Consider the following 18408-nt stretch of genomic DNA (forward strand, 5'->3'; position numbering starts at 1 on the left):
CACAGGTTTCTTGTTTTTTTGTACCGCTTCATAGAATAGGGGAAGAACATTGTAGTTTTTCTTTGCACCGTTTAGAAAAACATAAGAAAAAGATACGTCCTTGTTTTTCTGAAACAAAAAGGGCTAGACCCAAATATTTGTTTTCATAAAGAAAAAGGAATTTTTGTGGGCTAGTATATCCGTAAGTTTTTAAAACAAAAGCCCAACAGTATTAGATTTTTATCAAAGAATAAATAATTTAGAAGCTTATAAATCTTTAATTTTTTAAAATTATTTACAACTTTAAACTATGGAAAAGATTACTAATATTTGGAATTAGTAATAAAAGTTGCAAAATAAGACCTTAGTGGCAACAAGACCTTCGTGGCAAATAAGTCCTTAGTGGCAACAAAACATGAGTGGTCAACAAAACATGTGTGGTAAAAAGAAAGTAAGAGAGGATGACAACTGGAGACTTTTCCACAACACGTAACCAAAACATAGCGCTTCAATGTCCAAAACTTATGTAAACGAACTACACAATATGGGCAATTAATTATGATGGACACAATAATGAAGGCATATGGTATTTGGGAAACGATAGTTGCAAAAGAAGGAAAAACAATAAATGAGAATAAAGAAAACACATTAAAGGCAATGATCTTTCAAACAATGCCAGTTGTCACAAGATGTTTTAATGCAAGTCGCTCAATACTCGACTTCAAAGGAAGTGTGGGATTCGATCAAAGTTAAGTATTTAGGAGTTGACCTAGCTCAAAAGGCACGACTACAAACGAGAAGTGAACTAGAGATGTTAAGGATGAAAGCAAATGAAAATGTAAGTGATTTTGGAGGAAAGTTAAGTAGTATAAAAGCCAAGTTTAAAAGCCTTGGTGAAACTTTGGAAGATAAGACACTAGTAAGGAAACTACTTAACTCCGCTCCAAAGAAGTTTCTACCTATTATGGCGTCCATTGAACAATGTCAAGATTTAGACAATATGACATTTGAAGATGCCGTTGGAAGACTAATTGCTTTTGAGGAACGACTCAAAAGCCAAGATGAACATGAAGAAAATCATCTAGACAAACTTTTAATGACAAGTTCAAGCAATCAAAGATATGGTAGAGGACGAGAAAGAAACTTTAATAAAGGAGAAAGAAACGTTAATAATGGAGAAAGAGGTCGAGGAAGAGACAACCAGCAAGGAGGACGAGACAAGAAATATATGAAATGCTACAACTGTAACAACTATGAACACCTTGCATATGAGTGCACCAAATCAAAAGAAAAAGACAATAACGAAGCATTTCTTCTCGCATATTTCTCTGATGATGACCCAACGTTACTTTGAAGACAAGTCAAGCAAGATTGAAGACTCACCTTGGACAATTTTAGTTTAAGGGGGAGTATTGGAAGTTAAACTAAACTTATAATAGTTTAGGTCAAGTATGTAATTAGTGTACAGTAATCTTAAAGTGTAAAGTGTCTATTAGAAAATATAGGGGTTGTTTATGTAATAAAGAAAGTCGAAAAGGTATGTAGAACCATCACAATGGTTCAAAGTGTCCATTCATGGTTTATAAATAGCCATGAAAACATTGTAAATAAGTGTTGATTTATTATATAAAATCATATCTATTGCGTCAACCAAGTTCTCCCCGTATCAATATCAATTCATGTTCAAACAACATCACAAGAGTATCAAGAACATTCATACAAGATTTGTGATTGTTCAAACTATTGGGCTGATTATTATAAGGGACTAACATGAGCCTCATACAGATAGTAGGAAAAAAAAACTGGTATAAAAAACCTTGATTTTAAGGAGTAACTTTCTGCTTAATCAGTATAAAAATACCTACTTGAATCATAGTTTATTAATTCTGAATACTTCGTGCTATAAAGTTTAATTATCATAGATCAACAAATGAGTTTGTTATCTAAATCCATTGCATTAAAGAATAATGGGAATTCAAGGTTGAGGTTATTCAACTTTAAAAGTAACATGTTTATTTGAAACCGGGATGGTGGTACTCGATGATCAGGTATACGTGCTTCAATTTTTATTATTTTTTTTATTTTTAAGTTTGTTCTAAATCATATGTGATTGGTATTGTTGTTTAATTTATAATATGCTTATGTTTATATATTATTATTAGGTTTTTTACCCGCACGATGTGCGGCTATTTTAATATTTGCGTGATCATTTAAAATATCGTTAATGAAATATAGAAAACTAATATAGATGTAAAGATATGTTGATGATTGGTAGAAGTATTTTTTGCTAAATTATACATCCATGTTATTCATTGGCTCTTGCATTCATTGGAGTTTAGTAATAGTTGTAGTTTATGATTGATAAATGTACTCGAATTACTTGAAATCTACATAGTTTTAAAGTTATCTCTTACCATGATGTGTGCTATTTTGCATCCTTATAAACAATGAACATCCTTTAATGTTAAGAAACAAAATCGTTGATTTACATACATAAGAAAAATAAATTAGCTAGGGAGATTGATATAAAACTCAAAAAAATATAAAATTAAACCTATGTTACACAATACAAAGTACATACCTTCTAATTTGATAAACATAAAGAAGTGGATATTTCCACAACCGATGATTCAAAGTTATTTGATCTGAAAATTATTGGAGAACCATAGTTCAAGATATATATATATATATATATATATATGTTCTTCCAAGACTAAATTAAACATTGTGTAGAACAAAATTGAGAGGAAAATAAAACATATATCAATCTAAAATAGATGAATTTTAATAGCTATATAGTATTCAAAATAAGTATATTAGATTATTTTTTTTTTAATATTACATAGCATCTTTGAGGTAGTCTTATTTTCTAGAATATATACATGTTCATGCATTTTTTAGTTAATTATTAGTGACACATATTTACTTTTGAAAACCACGTATTCATTATATTTAGAAACTTTTGCCAAACAAATTTAGAAATGGATTTAATTGTGTTATTTATTTGTTTATTTTCTTTATATATATGTATATGTATATGTATATGTATATGTATATATATAAATAAAAATATAAGAGAAATATTGTAAAAAAGTGTGGAGATGGCACATAGGATTTATCCTATGTGGCAATATTTAAAGATAGTTTTAGAATTGAAGAAGACTTTAAATCGCTAGGATTCCTACTGTTTTATAGATATATATATGCACATTAAAGTGTTTGATAAAATATTTTAATGAATATTTGAATTTTGGTAAGGAAATCATAATATTTGAGGGATGTAATCTTTCGTGAATATATGGAATCTTATTATATCGTTTGATTTATATTCTATTTTTCAAAAAACCCTATTTACTTGATGTTGTTGTATGATCATGTTTTGCGCCATGATCATATGTTTCATACGTTCGTGTCATATGCAACTTTTTATTTTACCATACGCATCATATGTTCGTAGCATATGCAACTTTTTGTCTCTTCCAAGTTCCAACAGATGTGTATGATACGAACGCTAATCAAATGGAACAAAACATGATCATACCACAAACTCCAAGTAAATAGGGTTCTTTTGGAAAATAGAATATAAAAGATACAAACGAAATAATAAAATCTCATATATTCATTGAAGATTACTTCCCCTCAAATGTTTCATTTTCCTTAACAAAATCCAAAAATCTATAGAAGTATTTTATCAAACACTTTTTCTTTGAAAGATAGAATTACGCTTGAAACTTTGTGTCGCGATTCGATAGCGGGGGGTCTAATATACGTTGTCTTAACCGGGCTCGCGCTAAAGAGCTCCCTCGAAATAGAAATGCCTATTTCAAATATCCGATGAGGGAAAAACCTCCTCAGACTTAACCTGGGTATACCCAAGTCAATCATTTATGTCCACCCTAAGGCTTGAACACAAGACCTCTTATATAGGGAGAGGTGTCCGTTCAAGTTTCAACCATTGAGCTAATGCTCAAGGACTATCAAACACTTAATATGCATATAATAACATATAAAAAATAACCAACCACATATGATTTTAAACAAACTTAAAAACAAGAAAGCTATATAAAAAAAAAAAAAAATGAAGCAAGTATACTTACAGTAACGCTATCCCGGTTTCAAATAAACAAGCAAGTTGAATAACCCCAACCTTGATTTCCTATGATTCTATCATATATATCATGATCTCATATATTAAACTCAGTTGTTGATCTATGATAATCAGACTCTATATCACGAAAATATCAAAATGAAAATACCAAGATTAATAAGATATTTTTATGTCGAATAAAGAGGGAGTTACCCTTTAAAAACAAAGTCTTGTTGTCAAGTCTTCTTTGTTCACGATATGTATAAGGTCCGTGAAAAAAAAAATAAAAAAAAAAATAACTGTCATGGATGTTTACAAACCAGTTCCTATTTGATGAAAAATGACCTTTAAATTTTTATTTTTTTTATTTAAAAAAATAAATAAATAAAAAATAAAACGACCTTTCAATATTCAATTGATTTCCAATCGAATTCTATTGTACAACTAGCTAATCAACCCGCATATTATGCGGGTAGCTGAATAGAATTTGGTGTTAAAAATATAGTTTATTTAAAAGTCATAATATATAAATCACATTTGTTATATTAAAAATCTAATGATAAATTGATTATTCAATTCTCATACTTCTAACTCCGAAATAGTATTACAATAATAAATTTTAATCTACAAATTTATTTTCTATTTCAATATCAACCCTTTTGATAACACTTAACATTTTACTTAAGTTACAATGACATCAAAAGTAAAGTTATATAATTTAAAAAAGATACTATGTAAAATTTAATTAATTATACGGGTTTTGTTTTTTAGTTTCTATTTCTCCTAAATAATTAAGTAAAATAAAAATTTTCCATATATATCTACTAAAATTATGTTAAAATCATTATATCTTGAAATAAGTTTGAAATTGTTTTATTTTGTCTATTTTTTTGGATGATGTCATAAAAAATTAAGATAATATATTAACATGTTATGGAAAATTCTTTTTAAAAAACATGACATCATCACAATCTTCTTTTATTAATATAAGAGAAGAGATAGGCATCTTCCATCTCAAAAAATTAAGGGGTATTTTTGTACTTTAGGTTACCCATTAAAAATAAAGTCTTTTTTTTGCCGTTCGAATAATAAAAAAAAAAAGTTCTTTTTTTACAAGCGTTATTACTTCACGATCTGTATGAGGTGCGTGGAAAAATTTAAAAAAAAATGTCATGAATGGATACAAACCGGTTCCTATTGATTTGATGAAAAATGACCTTAAAATGTCCAATTTGAATTCTATTATCCAATAGGCGCCCTCTTACTTTTGTAATTTATGGGTATTCGAAAAGTAGACTTTTATTTAGTGTATAGATAGATAGATCTATTTTTTTTTGTTTTTTTAAGGTGTAGATCATTTGTTTGTAATAAGGATCTAGCTTATTTTGTCTTAACCGGGTTCGCGCTAGAGACCCCTCTCAATACCTAGTAAGATGAGAAACCCCCAACTAAACCGCCCGAAGACACGACATTTAATTGAGGTAAAATCTTGCCCCCTCTATAGAACTCAAACCTGCTTCACTGGAAGATTTTTTGTGAAATTCATTTTAAATGTCTTTCTCATGTCTCGAACTCGAGACCTATAACATATAAAACTGGTATTAATCCATTGAACTATAATGAGAAGTACGGATAGATAGATACTTTGTAACATAAATGATGTATTTTCCTTCTCTATCAATTAGGTGATTCATATGATAAATGTTGAACAGTCTGTACACAAAACTTCTGTGATATCTTGATATTGTCTAGAGTTTTTTAAACAAGATTTTGTAAAAAACATGGCTTGTTTGTTGTTAGCTCTATTTAAGAGCAAAGACATAAAATAAAATACCTCCCAATGTAAAAATAAAAGTGTTAATAATTTGTCAAAACATATCTTTAAATATATATAAAAGACAAACTTTAATTCGTAATTGAAGAAGCAAGAACTCTTAGATGAAGTTCAACTTTTCATTAGAGTCATTAGATCAAATGATGATGTCATATACTATAACATCCCAAACTTTTTATTTAACGGTTGACTTGAGTCGTTAAGTCAACATTACGTGTCCGTTAGGCCTATAAATGATTTAATGACTATATGTGTTATATGTGTTAGGCTTTAGTGCCTTAACGATTAATGTGCTAAAGTGCTTAAGATATGTTTTATATGCCTTTTGATGTGCTTAAAGTGTTTAATGTGTTGTAAGTATTCCCAATAGGTGTTTTGAGCTAAATATGAGCCATAAGGAAGCCCAAGGACTAGTTTTGACATAGGTGGAAACTAAAAAACGGGATTAAGGTCTTGGAGCAGGTCATTAGCTTCTAATTACTCATATTATCCTTTTCTCTTTGAGCCATAACCATTTCCCATTGCCATAATCAATTCCTTGTTTGATTTCATCTTCGTTTGGTTGATTCGAGAGTGTTTTGATCAAGTTTTTACATTCTCTTTATAATCTCCAGGTATCCCAGGTATAATAACATTGATTTCATGTCCTTTCAATCCCTTGATTCGATTCATAACTGATCTAGGTCTTTAGAGGGTTGGTTGGAATCAAAACCGTGAGTTTTAATCGATTCGGTAACCTAAAACGATTGTTGTTGTGTTGCAAATCAATTGGATGTTAAGGGTTGTTTTCATGACATCATTAGAGTCTTAAAATGATGAATTTTGAGGGTTAAAAATCGTTCATAAGGTTTGGGGTCGTTTGGGGTGTGTTTGGTTAAGTTTTGGAGGTTAAACAATGAGGTTTGTGCAGAATCGGGGCTAGCTGCGGCGCAACTACTAAGCTGTGGCGCAACTAGAAAACAGTGACACATAGCTGCGACACAACTTGGTAGTTGCGACGCAATAGCGACGGAATTTTCAAATGCCCATAACTTTTGAACCGTAACTCCGTTTTTAACAAATAAGCTATTCACGGAATTGTAAAAGAGTCTACTTTCTAATGGTTATGTTTTTAAAAGATGATTGTGATTTCAAGTTTCCAGAAAGGCTAATTTAGTGAGTGAATGTCGAGTTTCGTCGAGTTATGTAAGCTTTAAAGTATTAATCGAATGTCCGATGCATCAAGCCTTGTCGTGGGTCATGTTTATAGATACTTAGGCTTGATTCATGAACAAAAGTAAGTAGGTACTTATTTAGCTTATTATGTCGTTTAATGATTATAGGTAGTCGGGAATACTTGCAAAGGTCGATAACTTACGTTATCATTTTGTACGCTTCTAAGAGGTAAGATACACTACTTTGACATGCTGAGGGTTCAACAAAAGATGGTTTTCTTATAATGACTTCCATTTGATATCTTGATCGTTTATGGGTAATCGGGATACACGGGAGGTGACATGGGCTATGTAAATGACCTTTGAGGCCTGATATGCAGTCCCTATGATATGAAATGAAATAATGTGATATGAAATGAAATGAAATGATATGTTTTGAGATGTATTGTATAGTGCATGTTTGTATGGCTTATTAATCTAGTTCACTGGACTCTTTAAGTTGCCATGTCACGTGCACGTTTAAGGGCCCAAACGTAAAAGATGATTATGTGTTATGTTTAGGTAATGTAGAATCCTGAACTATATGTAATGTAAATCGAGCTCGTATATGATATGAAACTGTTAAGCTTAACCCGTAATTGCCCTTGCCCGGTGAGTACGTATATGGTTGCTTGGGTGGCTCCTTGCAACATAATTACGTGGTTAGAGTATCTCCGGGTGGTGTGATTAACCACCAATTTCTTGAACATACGGACTACTCCTGGATTGGTTTGCCATTCCTTAACGACACTGATGGACCGCCGTAAGGCTTATCCATCCAGTCGGGTGTGAGGTTCCCGTTAGGTCTTTTGACCGCCTACACACAAACTTACACCTTATATGATATGAGTGACTTATGTCACACCTGAAATGATGTTATATGTGATGATGAAAAGATGATTAGGCACATCTAAGACGAACGATCCTATACGAATGATGTTTATGGCTATATGAGATGTTATGTGCCTTAATGATGAAATATGACTTTTAATACGTTTTAATTGGACAAATGTTTTTATAAGCTCGTGTTATCTTACTTAGCTAATTCGTTAGCTAACACTTGTTTCTTGAAATGTGTTGTTCCTTCAGTTTAGAAAACTTTGAGTGTTGATGAATAAAGAGCGAGGCATGGGTAGATTGCTTGAAAAGGATTATAGTTTACCCATAGTGGCTGCTCCTTTAGACCTTTGAATTTATGTTTAGATATTTATGAATTGTATTGACTTGTGATCGGTTGTTTTATGTTGGGCAACCGATGGATTTCCATTTAGACTTGTTTCAATGATGTGGCTAGTAACACCGTTTGATGAATAAACCAAACTGAAATTATTGGTTTGGACTTTTAAATGTTTTTCCACTTTCTTTGACACCGTTAGGTGAAAGTTTTTAAAAATTCTAATAATCATTATCCAAATATATTATTATATTATTATTTATATTAATTTGTAAAAAAAGCCTCATTTATTTACACTTTTTTGTTTTCCATCAATAATTTACACTTTTTATCCATGAATACTTAATTTATATTTACTTTTAGCCATCAACTTAAGAGAATTATTTAAAATTTATAATCATTTAATTAATAATTAATTAAAAAAATTTAAACATAATCTCTCAATAAAAGAAGGCTCTTAATTTTATCCTTTTTTTATATATTAGCTTTGTGTATTAATGTTTAAAGTTACAATTGTTACTCAAATCAAGAGTCCTAATTGTTATCAAAGAATATGAAAACAATCATAATTGTAATCTAATTATCATAGAACAGATGATTGGAAATAAACCTATTCGTGTTATAGACCCGCATCATGATCAAATACATATACTTAAATGTCAACTATAGGATCACAAGTATGTTTATATTTTAATTTTTAATTATCTTTCATAATAATATCATATTATGAGCAAAACTGGTTTCGAAAAATTCGATGAGAGAGAAATAATTATAGCATGTGCCTTGTGGAATAACTACGACAAACAATTACATCAATATGTCTTAGCTAATAATGAAAGTAACGAACCTGTGATGATGGTACTACAACATGCAAAATATAACACTTGAAACCGTATATTTTCAAAATTATAAGCTTTTACGACTTAAATATCTGAAAACCTAATATTGACACTGGACACGGGTCTAAATCAAATTGACTTTCGCTTATGTTATCATTTAGATTAACTATAAATTAAAAATCCTAATAATCATTATCGAAATATATTATTATATTAGTATTTATAATAATTTGTAGAAAAATTCTCATTAATTTATACCTTTTGTTTTCCATCAATAATTTACAAATTTTAGCTCTGAATACTTAATTTATATATTTTTTTGCCATCAACTTGAGAGATTTTTTAAAATTTATAATCATTTAATTAATTAAAATAATTTCAACTACAACATAGGGTTATTTGAATACTAAATCCAAATTAATATGAACTTCATACAAGATTTATTCTATATCTTAATAAAAAAAGTATATAATTTTCTTTTTTTATATATTAGTTTTTAAGTTACAATTGTCACTCAAATCAAGAGTCCTAATTGTTATCAAAGAATATGAAAAACAATCATAATTGTTATCTAATTATCATAGGACGGATGATTGGAAACAAACTTATTCGTGTTATGAGTCCGCTTCATGATTAAATACATATACTTGAATGTCAAGTACATTATCACAAGTATATTTATATTTTAATTATTAATTATCTTTCATGATAATATCACATTATGAGTACAACTGGTTTAAAAAAATTGTATAAATGAGAAATTATTATGGAATGTGCCATGTGGAATGACTATGGCAAACAATTCCATCAATATGTCTCAGATAATAATGACAGTGTCTAACATGTGATTATTGTACTATAACTTGCAAAATATAACACTTGGAACCATTTAACTTCAAAATTATAAACTTTTATGACTTAAATGTATAAAGATCTAATATTGATAATATCGTAAACCCCGTGTCCAGTGTTGGACACGGGTCTAAAATCTAGTATTTACTATTTAGTAATCTAAAAATAGAAATAGAAATAATCAATCCTTAGATTAAACTTTACGGAATATATAGTATAGTTTACATTTTAGGAATGATTAGTAGCAATTAGTTTGTAATTAATATTTAGTATTTAGTATTATTAGTTTTATAATTAGTAATCTAAAAAAGGATAGTGATGTTAGCAAAATAATCCAATGGTTAGAATTAAAACTTCTTTTGCATCTAAGGGTTGTAGCTTTTTCAAAAAAGATTTTAAGAGGTTGTTTTATAGTTATTGGTAGATATTTTGAAAACCAGACCAGATATCAAACTGTTCTTCTTAATAAAGAACTAAAAACAAATATGAAATAGTAAGTTATCACAATTATATATCAGAAAAGTAATTGTATGAGAATTGCAATGATGTTTACAAACCAGTTCCTATTTGATGAAAAATGACCTTTAAATAAGGAAACTAAAAATTAAGAATTTAAAAGGGATACATGTCACCCAAATAATAAGTCTAAGTGTCGATAAAAAACCTTCAATCATATTAAATTCACTTTTAAAACATATCCAACGCATGCTTGATGCCTTATACCATTTAAAAAGGTTTTAACAAAAACTTAATTCATTGTAAAGAAAGCTTGACACATGAAGTTTTTTTTATTAATAGACTTTAACATGGCTAAATCGTTGCTATAATAAAAAAAAAGTTTTGAGCATTTAAAAAAAATACATACGTATATAAATTATAAATTTACATAATGAGAATTGGTGATAGCTAGATATATAGTGAGAGAGATAGATGTAGTACAAATAATTGATCTTGAATGAACATATGTATAAGAAGATGATGACCAGGGAAGAAAAGAAAAGAAAAAGAAGAAGAAGAAAATGTTGTTTTAGAAAAATATAGATACAGTATAATAGATGGATGTATGTATCTATCGATTTTAAAGAATCTTGATCTTGAGTTGTTGGTGGTATGAAAGTGATAAAAACCATTTATCAATTAAGCCTATATATGTACTTTATGCATGGGGATGGGATGTCTATCCAATTCACGCCAAAATTATTTATCAATTCTACAGCTTCAAAACATGGGCTTCAATGTCTTGATGGTCTACGAGCGGCCCAATAAGTATAAATATCCCAGTCTTGCCCTAAAAGTCGCTCTCAGTCTCAGGTGTACTTTCAAAACCAAACTATCTTAGGAATTACTTTTTGTCGAAATGTTACGTGAAAATAGCATTTGTAAGCAAGAAATTGACACCTAGCTGAAGTAATTAATGACAAATTGTGATAGATGGGAAAACTTAAGGTTGTGATTAGTTGTAAAAAATCATGGGTGTTTTCTAAAAATTTCTTTACATAAAATATGTTTAAGTGTGAGAAGTATTAGTTTCGGAGCACTGATGTTTACTAGAGTATTATTCTTAGGCCATATATACCCACTATTTCCGAATTTTGTCACAAACATTTTTCATTAAAAAACATAAACCTTATAGCTACATCTTGAAAAATTCATTTTTATATATTGTTTATGTATTCTACTTGACAATTATAAATGTTGTCAAAATGGAAAATGTTTGTGACAACATTGTAACTCTTTATATCGGTTTTTAGTTCTAAAAACAAAACATGATTTCTAAAAGTTCAATAACATGATTTCTTGAGAAATGAAAATGGAAATTAAAAATATTTTTCAATAACTAAACACAATCTAGTTTTGTTTTTCCTAAAAAAAAAAAAAATGACGGCAAACTATATTGTACTTCTTTCTCCTATGACCATTTGTAACTCTTTATATCGGTTTTTAGTTTTAAATTGTCACGTCAAATTTCGCACTTAAACTCATACTAAACACCTTTTCCTTCGACCCTTTATAATGGCTTTCAGTTTTAAAAATCATGTTATTATTAGTATTAAACTAGAAAACGTATTTCTATAATCTTTACTACTTTGTAAAGCAAAAAACCTATTTTTATTTTTAAAAAGTTCTGTCTTTGAATTACCGAAATTGTCCTTGAGCATTTTATGTTTTTAATGAATTAATTTACACTTCAACCCTCATCTTCTAAAATATTTTCACTATCACCTTTACATCAACCTACAATCCTACACACCATTTGACACCGCCACCACCACCAATAATACCATCACCGACACCATAAGACCGTCGTTCCCGCTAACGCCGCCGCTTTGCGCGGGTACCATGCTCGTCCTTTATAAAACAAATTGTATTTAAGAAATTAAACATTTTTTATTATCCCAAAATACCCCTAATTTCTATTTTCAAACACTTTTCACATTGTTTTCTTTTCTTAATCCTAATTGCCATCTCCGTGAAGAAACCCTATGCTTAGGGTACTATGTTGTCTTTTTTTTTTATTGCACCGATGTAAAACTTGCGATATAACTACAGTTTTATTGAGTGTCTCAAAAACTTGCTAACCAACTTTTCCATTTGTTAAAACTTTCAGTGATATAAAACTTGCAATCCAACTTTGTGTCGGGAAAAAGTGCATTTTTCCACCACTTTTGACATCAATAAATATATGGTCGTGTGACATATATCGTGAATCTTTTAGTAGGTTTTGTAGTCTCTGGCCAAGGCTACGTAACAAACTAAGATGCGTCCAAATTGGGTTAAAGGTGAATGAGATATCGAGTCTCAAAGTTGTGTGTTTGGTGCATAAGTTGGAGTTAGAAAACCTTGTCCCACATTGGTGTGGGATATAACTTTCACTAGTTTATAAGTGAAAGTTTCTAAGCTATGTCAAGATCTTGTGTTGTGTTTTACTCTGGCTCCCACCCGCGCGCAGGGGGTGCAGAAAACGGGTTTCTAGGTCAAAATTCTCTGAACCAATGCGTGTACGCGCGACCTGTGGACACGAATGCAGGGGCCCGCGCGGGCTCCTTTTTGCAGCGACCCGAGATAAACCCGATCCGGGTGTTTCGTTCTTCTTTTAGGCAGTACGCTGCTTTCAACTGGTGTACCCTGGGAACAAACGGCAAATCTGTTTAAGAGAATTGTGTCAAACACAAGCCCGGTTATATTTTGTTTTATTACGTTTCTTTTGTTTTGCAGGATTGTTCGTGTGGATGATTTTATTTAGTTCTGTTTTTCATTATGTTCTTCTTTTAATTGCTTCATAATAATATATGTGTCAAAATTTTGCAGTCCAACTTTTCCAGTGGTTAATTGTTGTGTTAGTTTTACAATCTACAAAAGTCAAAAAAAGATCTTTGGTTGAAATGATATATGATGGAAACATATATGTGAATCGTTATCGTCATTCCTAACATGAATGATAATATTTATCAATCCTTACACAAATAGGAAAAAAGAAAAAGGCATCGTTGCAACGCTTGGGTATCCTCCTAGTTATTAAATAAAAAGACACATTTCATTAATATAAATACATTAAAACGAAAAAGCTTCTAAATATTGTGGTGGTGGCTTACTCGTCTGCTTATTAACCAATGCTCAAAGCCGACGCTGTAACCAAGGAAGGGGTGCTGATGGTGCCGTTTACGCTCATTCGTCATGTTGAACCGTTGGGAGCAGATGCAACTATATTGTAAATCTAGTATCGAGAAGGAATCATTTTACGTTAAAGGTCAATTCTTCTTCACAACAACCTTTCCATGGATAAGGGCTAGTAAAGTCCACTGCGCTAGAAAAGAAATGTATGAAGTCTTCGTATGTATATCATGTTAGAATATGAGCACATAAACATATAATAATTCACGAGTACGCAGCGGATAAGAACGTATATGTAATCACATTAATTAACAAAGTAAAAGATTGAAACGTGTATCTTTGCGCAAAGCTTCTAATAATATTAACAATAAGATTATTATTATTAATTAGGGTTTAAAGTAAAACCCTTTTACGATCGCACATTAGACACCCCTATATCTTATGCTAGTACCCGATTACGAACTCACAAATCTGTTAGTGTATCTCCCTTATTTCAAAACCCATGAACTTCGAAATCCCATGAATTTCGAAACCCCATGAACCGTAAATAAAATTGTTGCCTAGACAAATCACTCTACAATTAATGCTAACAATTAAATATGTAGTTCCATGTGGGTTTTCGAATGGCATAAAACCAAACACCCTTAAAAGAATTTCGGTCGAGCCAAATAAGAAGGAACAGAGAGAAAAGATTACTTATGTGTATTATTAAACCCTTTAGAATTAAAAGGCCTCTCAAACCAGTCCCTTTAGAGAATTAGAGTCCAACACTAATTTTCTAATTTATCACATAAGTCATTTTTCTTTTAATTAATAAACACTATTAAACTTTTAATATAGTTTATTACTTGTAATCATTTCATGATCAGATTAATTAATATATTACTTTAATAACTAATTAATAATATATAGAGTTATCATGTCATTTCGCATGACCCCATAGGCTTAAATTATTTTCGGACATGCATTTACCATAACGTGATCACATACCAACATACGATACATATATGTGCAATTTAGTATGATGATATATATTATTATTTGAAAATATGAAATCTATTTGGAAAAAGGCAGCATGGTTGGATCAATGGTAAACACCCTTGCCTTTGGAGACAGAGGTCATGGCTTTGATCATCATCCCATGCAAAGGTTGGAGGGCCTTTTCTACCATTTAGGTAGAAACTGGAAGCAACCTCTCTACTTAGGTAGAGGTAAGGTCTGCCTACATCTTAACCTCCCTCATACACCATCGAGGTATTGGGGCTCAAAACCTGCGAAAGACGGCACTGAGCAATTACTTACTTGCTTACTTACTTTTTATGAAATCTATTTGGGGAACATAATATAGCTTGTGGATCCCATTGGGTAGATTTTGTATATTTTTCTTGTGGAAATTGATTTGTTTGTTGGGTTTTATTAGTGACAGTCCTTAGGGTTGTTAGTAAAAACTAATTGGGTGCATTACAAATTTGTACCTTGCTGTTAGAAAAATTAAGGGACGGTTTTTAATATATAATGTATAAGTTTTTAAGTATGTAATAAGTTGTTTGATTGTTTAGTAAACCAATAGGCATTAACTATGTCATTAAACTTGTTGCTTAATCTTATTAATTAAAAAAAAAATCATATGCAATCTTATGTGAAAATGTACATCATCTCTGACGTATAGGGAAAATGATTTAACGTCGTTTAAATTCCAAAACCTTCAAGCAATCTTATAATATAATTCCATCCTAAATTATATCATTAAACTTGGTCGGAAGTTAAAAATAGGAGGTGTGTTACTATTATAAGCATATGATACGTCACAAGAGGGGAATTTAATACAATACTAAAGGCATACTTGCGTTAAGTAAAGATAATTAATGTTAAAAGGGTCAGTGCTCACAAAAATATTTTAAAAAGTATTAAGTGAAATTATTACACAATTTTCTATATTTTTAAAGAATGAAATTTTTTAAAGTAGTATAGATTTAAAGATATTCAAAATTCTTGTCACATGTAACCTGAGAATTGATAATTTTTATCCAGTAATTCATGCAAACTAGTGTGATAATATATCTTAATATTAGATGATCATTTTTCTAAAAAAAAATATTTGTACCATAAATATTGATAAGCCTATCATACAGTAAAATTTTAAAACACATTTTACAAGCCAAAAATATATATATGTAATAGATTTTATCAATATTTATGATACAAATATTATTTCCTTTTCTATATTTGCTTTCAATACCATTGAGATGTCATTGTTAAAAATATGTTAAATTTTGTTCCATTAGTTGTCTTCATATCAATATTCCTTATACCTATGATTATACACTAGCTAGTATGTTATGAATGATAGCCGCAACATGACAAATAATGACATGCGACATAATCAAAGAAACAAATGTTCATCTCATAAAGAAAGCCATGTATACTATCAACGGATATATTATTATGGAATTTATGGTGCGGAACATTTAAAAATTCTTAACTATTTATATTGTGTAAAACGTTGGGGCAAAGACTAAAGTAGTATTTGACAATTTGACATGACGGATAATGGACTAAAATCAACGCACCACCTTACAAGACATTACACATTTTTAGCCGTATATACAAAGGAAATCATCATTATATTTTTGAACGTGCTCATACAAGAGTAGTAAGAGATTCACATCGTCGTTGGTTGCCAAGCGACACATTCATGTCACATTAGTTTTTTTCAACTCATCAGTTTTTCTCTTTGATATCAACTATCATTGTCCGACAAACAACCATTATTTAGTTATATTGTACATGTGTGAGGAGAAAATACAGTAAAAAGTTGTGACGCACGTCGTTTGGCTTAGTAACGCCTACCAACATATATGTTTGTTGGTGTCAAACACCTTAATGTGAAGTAGTAGTGTAGGTAATCTCATCAAGTATGGGAACCTTTGAGAAGTTCTCTAAATAGTCTTCAACAACAAAATCGTGTGTAGGTAACTCTAGCCTCTAGGCAATTTAAACTTAACAGTTTGTAAAAGTTTTTCATAGTTAAATGTAATACCATTTTTCATCACGCAAAAGTAATATTCTCATAAGGTGCAAATTGACGAGGATATTTTTGACCTTGGGATTCTTTTTGCACCAGTCCTTGTCTACTAGGGGTGTTCGTGGTCCGGTTTGGTCCGGTTTTGACTAAATCTCAAACCAAACCAGGATTCGCGGTTTCAATTTATTTCAAACCAAACCGGACCAGGTGTGTTGTCAAATTGGACCAAACCAAACCATGTAAGTCGGTCCGGTTTGACCGGTTCAACGGTTTCGTGATTTCTTTTTTTTCATTTTTATCCCCAAATAATTTTATGCATATATATTCCGTATATATATTTTTTTCTTTCTTTTATTACTCAAATAAATATCACGAACACTATGATCGTAATATTATTAATAAAAACACTAATAAAGTTACAATTATATTGTGTTTTATTCTCACAAAATATGAAATATTAAAGGTGATGAAGGACTCGAGTCTTATAATTTTGATCTTTGAGTGGAAAATAGTGGAGTAATGAAGATGAAAAAAATAAAAGGATAAACTAAAAATATGAAAGAATGAAAGAAAAAGTATATTCATATAATATAAATAAATGTTTATTAGAATATCTTATAATTGTCTACCAAATTTTTTTTTTTTATAATATATCTGAACTAAAATACCTGATAATATATTGTGCATAATACTAAAATATGTAAGTAGAATATCTTCGGTAAAAGTTGATAAATATGTGAAGTAAATATATTATATATATACATATATATCTTTTGGTCCGGTCCGGTTTTTGACAGTTTACGTTTTGCTCAAACTGTAACCGGACCAAGGAACCCGGTTTTTCAAAAATTAAAACGTCAGACCAGGCTTTAAAAACTCTATCCGACCAAACCAATCTAAGTACCCCGGTTTGGTCCGGTTTTGATGGTTTGACGGTTTGATGAACACCCCTAGTCTACAACACAAAAATAAATTCAGGCAGCTCTCTGTAAAAATTATATTAAACAATGAATTTTTTTTTATTATCTTAGATTGTCTTTGAGGAAAAATGTTAAGATTTATATTTAGTCTATTCAACTATGTCCTGAACTTTTGAAATACCCCAAGTCTTCACTAAAAGCAACGATGGTGAATTGATCAATGCATATCGTACGCCAATTTATCGTAATATTATTCACAATCTATTTCTTTCATGTTGGTTACCGAATCAATTAATGAGAGACACACGAGAATCAATTACCTTCTTTTTTTTTTTTCTATTATTTTCATATAGGCATAGCATAGCACACCAGTGCATCGTGATCTAATCTAAACATTATCAAAGTTAACTACTAATCATCGATCAAGAGGCTAAATTATATGGGTAACAAAAACATCACTACTTTCTTTTCAAGCATGTGTTTTTAAGTATTTTTCTCTACGGGAACAGCTTTTTGTTTTGCTCTCATTGCCACAAAATACGAGTGATGTGCAAAATCGAGCTTTAAATTTATAAAACTAGAGCTACCTTCAAACTCACTACTACGCACTCACGGCCAGTAGACCCGATCGTTTATAATATAGTTAAGAGATAAGTCCGTGTTCGTTCTCAGGGATTGGATATGACTAGTTGCTTTATGAAATGGTTTGGAAAACAGATGTTGCTTCGAAAATCCTCTTTGACAATTAAATTAAAATTGATTTGCAGACAAATTGCATAAAATTGAAAAGAACTTCAAACAATATAATTAAAAGTCATCCACCTTGACTTCACTTAACTTCAAATGTGATTGCATTTGATTAAGACCAAATTCTTTAGAATTTAAAGATAATC

General features: G+C 30.3%; 1 protein-coding gene across 1 annotated transcript; it reads left to right on the forward strand.

The window, feature by feature from the left end:
* The first annotated feature begins 676 nt into the window (after window positions 1-676).
* LOC122593219 lies at window positions 677-1333 on the forward strand. The gene has a single exon (XM_043765602.1). It carries the CDS (start codon window positions 677-679, stop codon window positions 1331-1333), a length of 657 nt encoding a protein of 218 aa, XP_043621537.1.
* Window positions 1334-18408: the final 17075 nt, after the last annotated feature.

This window comes from Erigeron canadensis, chromosome 1 (genome assembly GCF_010389155.1).
Source record: "Erigeron canadensis isolate Cc75 chromosome 1, C_canadensis_v1, whole genome shotgun sequence".
In the NCBI taxonomy this organism is placed as follows: Eukaryota; Viridiplantae; Streptophyta; class Magnoliopsida; order Asterales; family Asteraceae; genus Erigeron; species Erigeron canadensis.

Coding starts and splice junctions, on each gene's coding strand:
- LOC122593219 (XM_043765602.1), top strand. CDS start 677: ATGCAAGTCGCTCAATACTCGACTTCAAAGGAAGTGTGGGATTCGATC.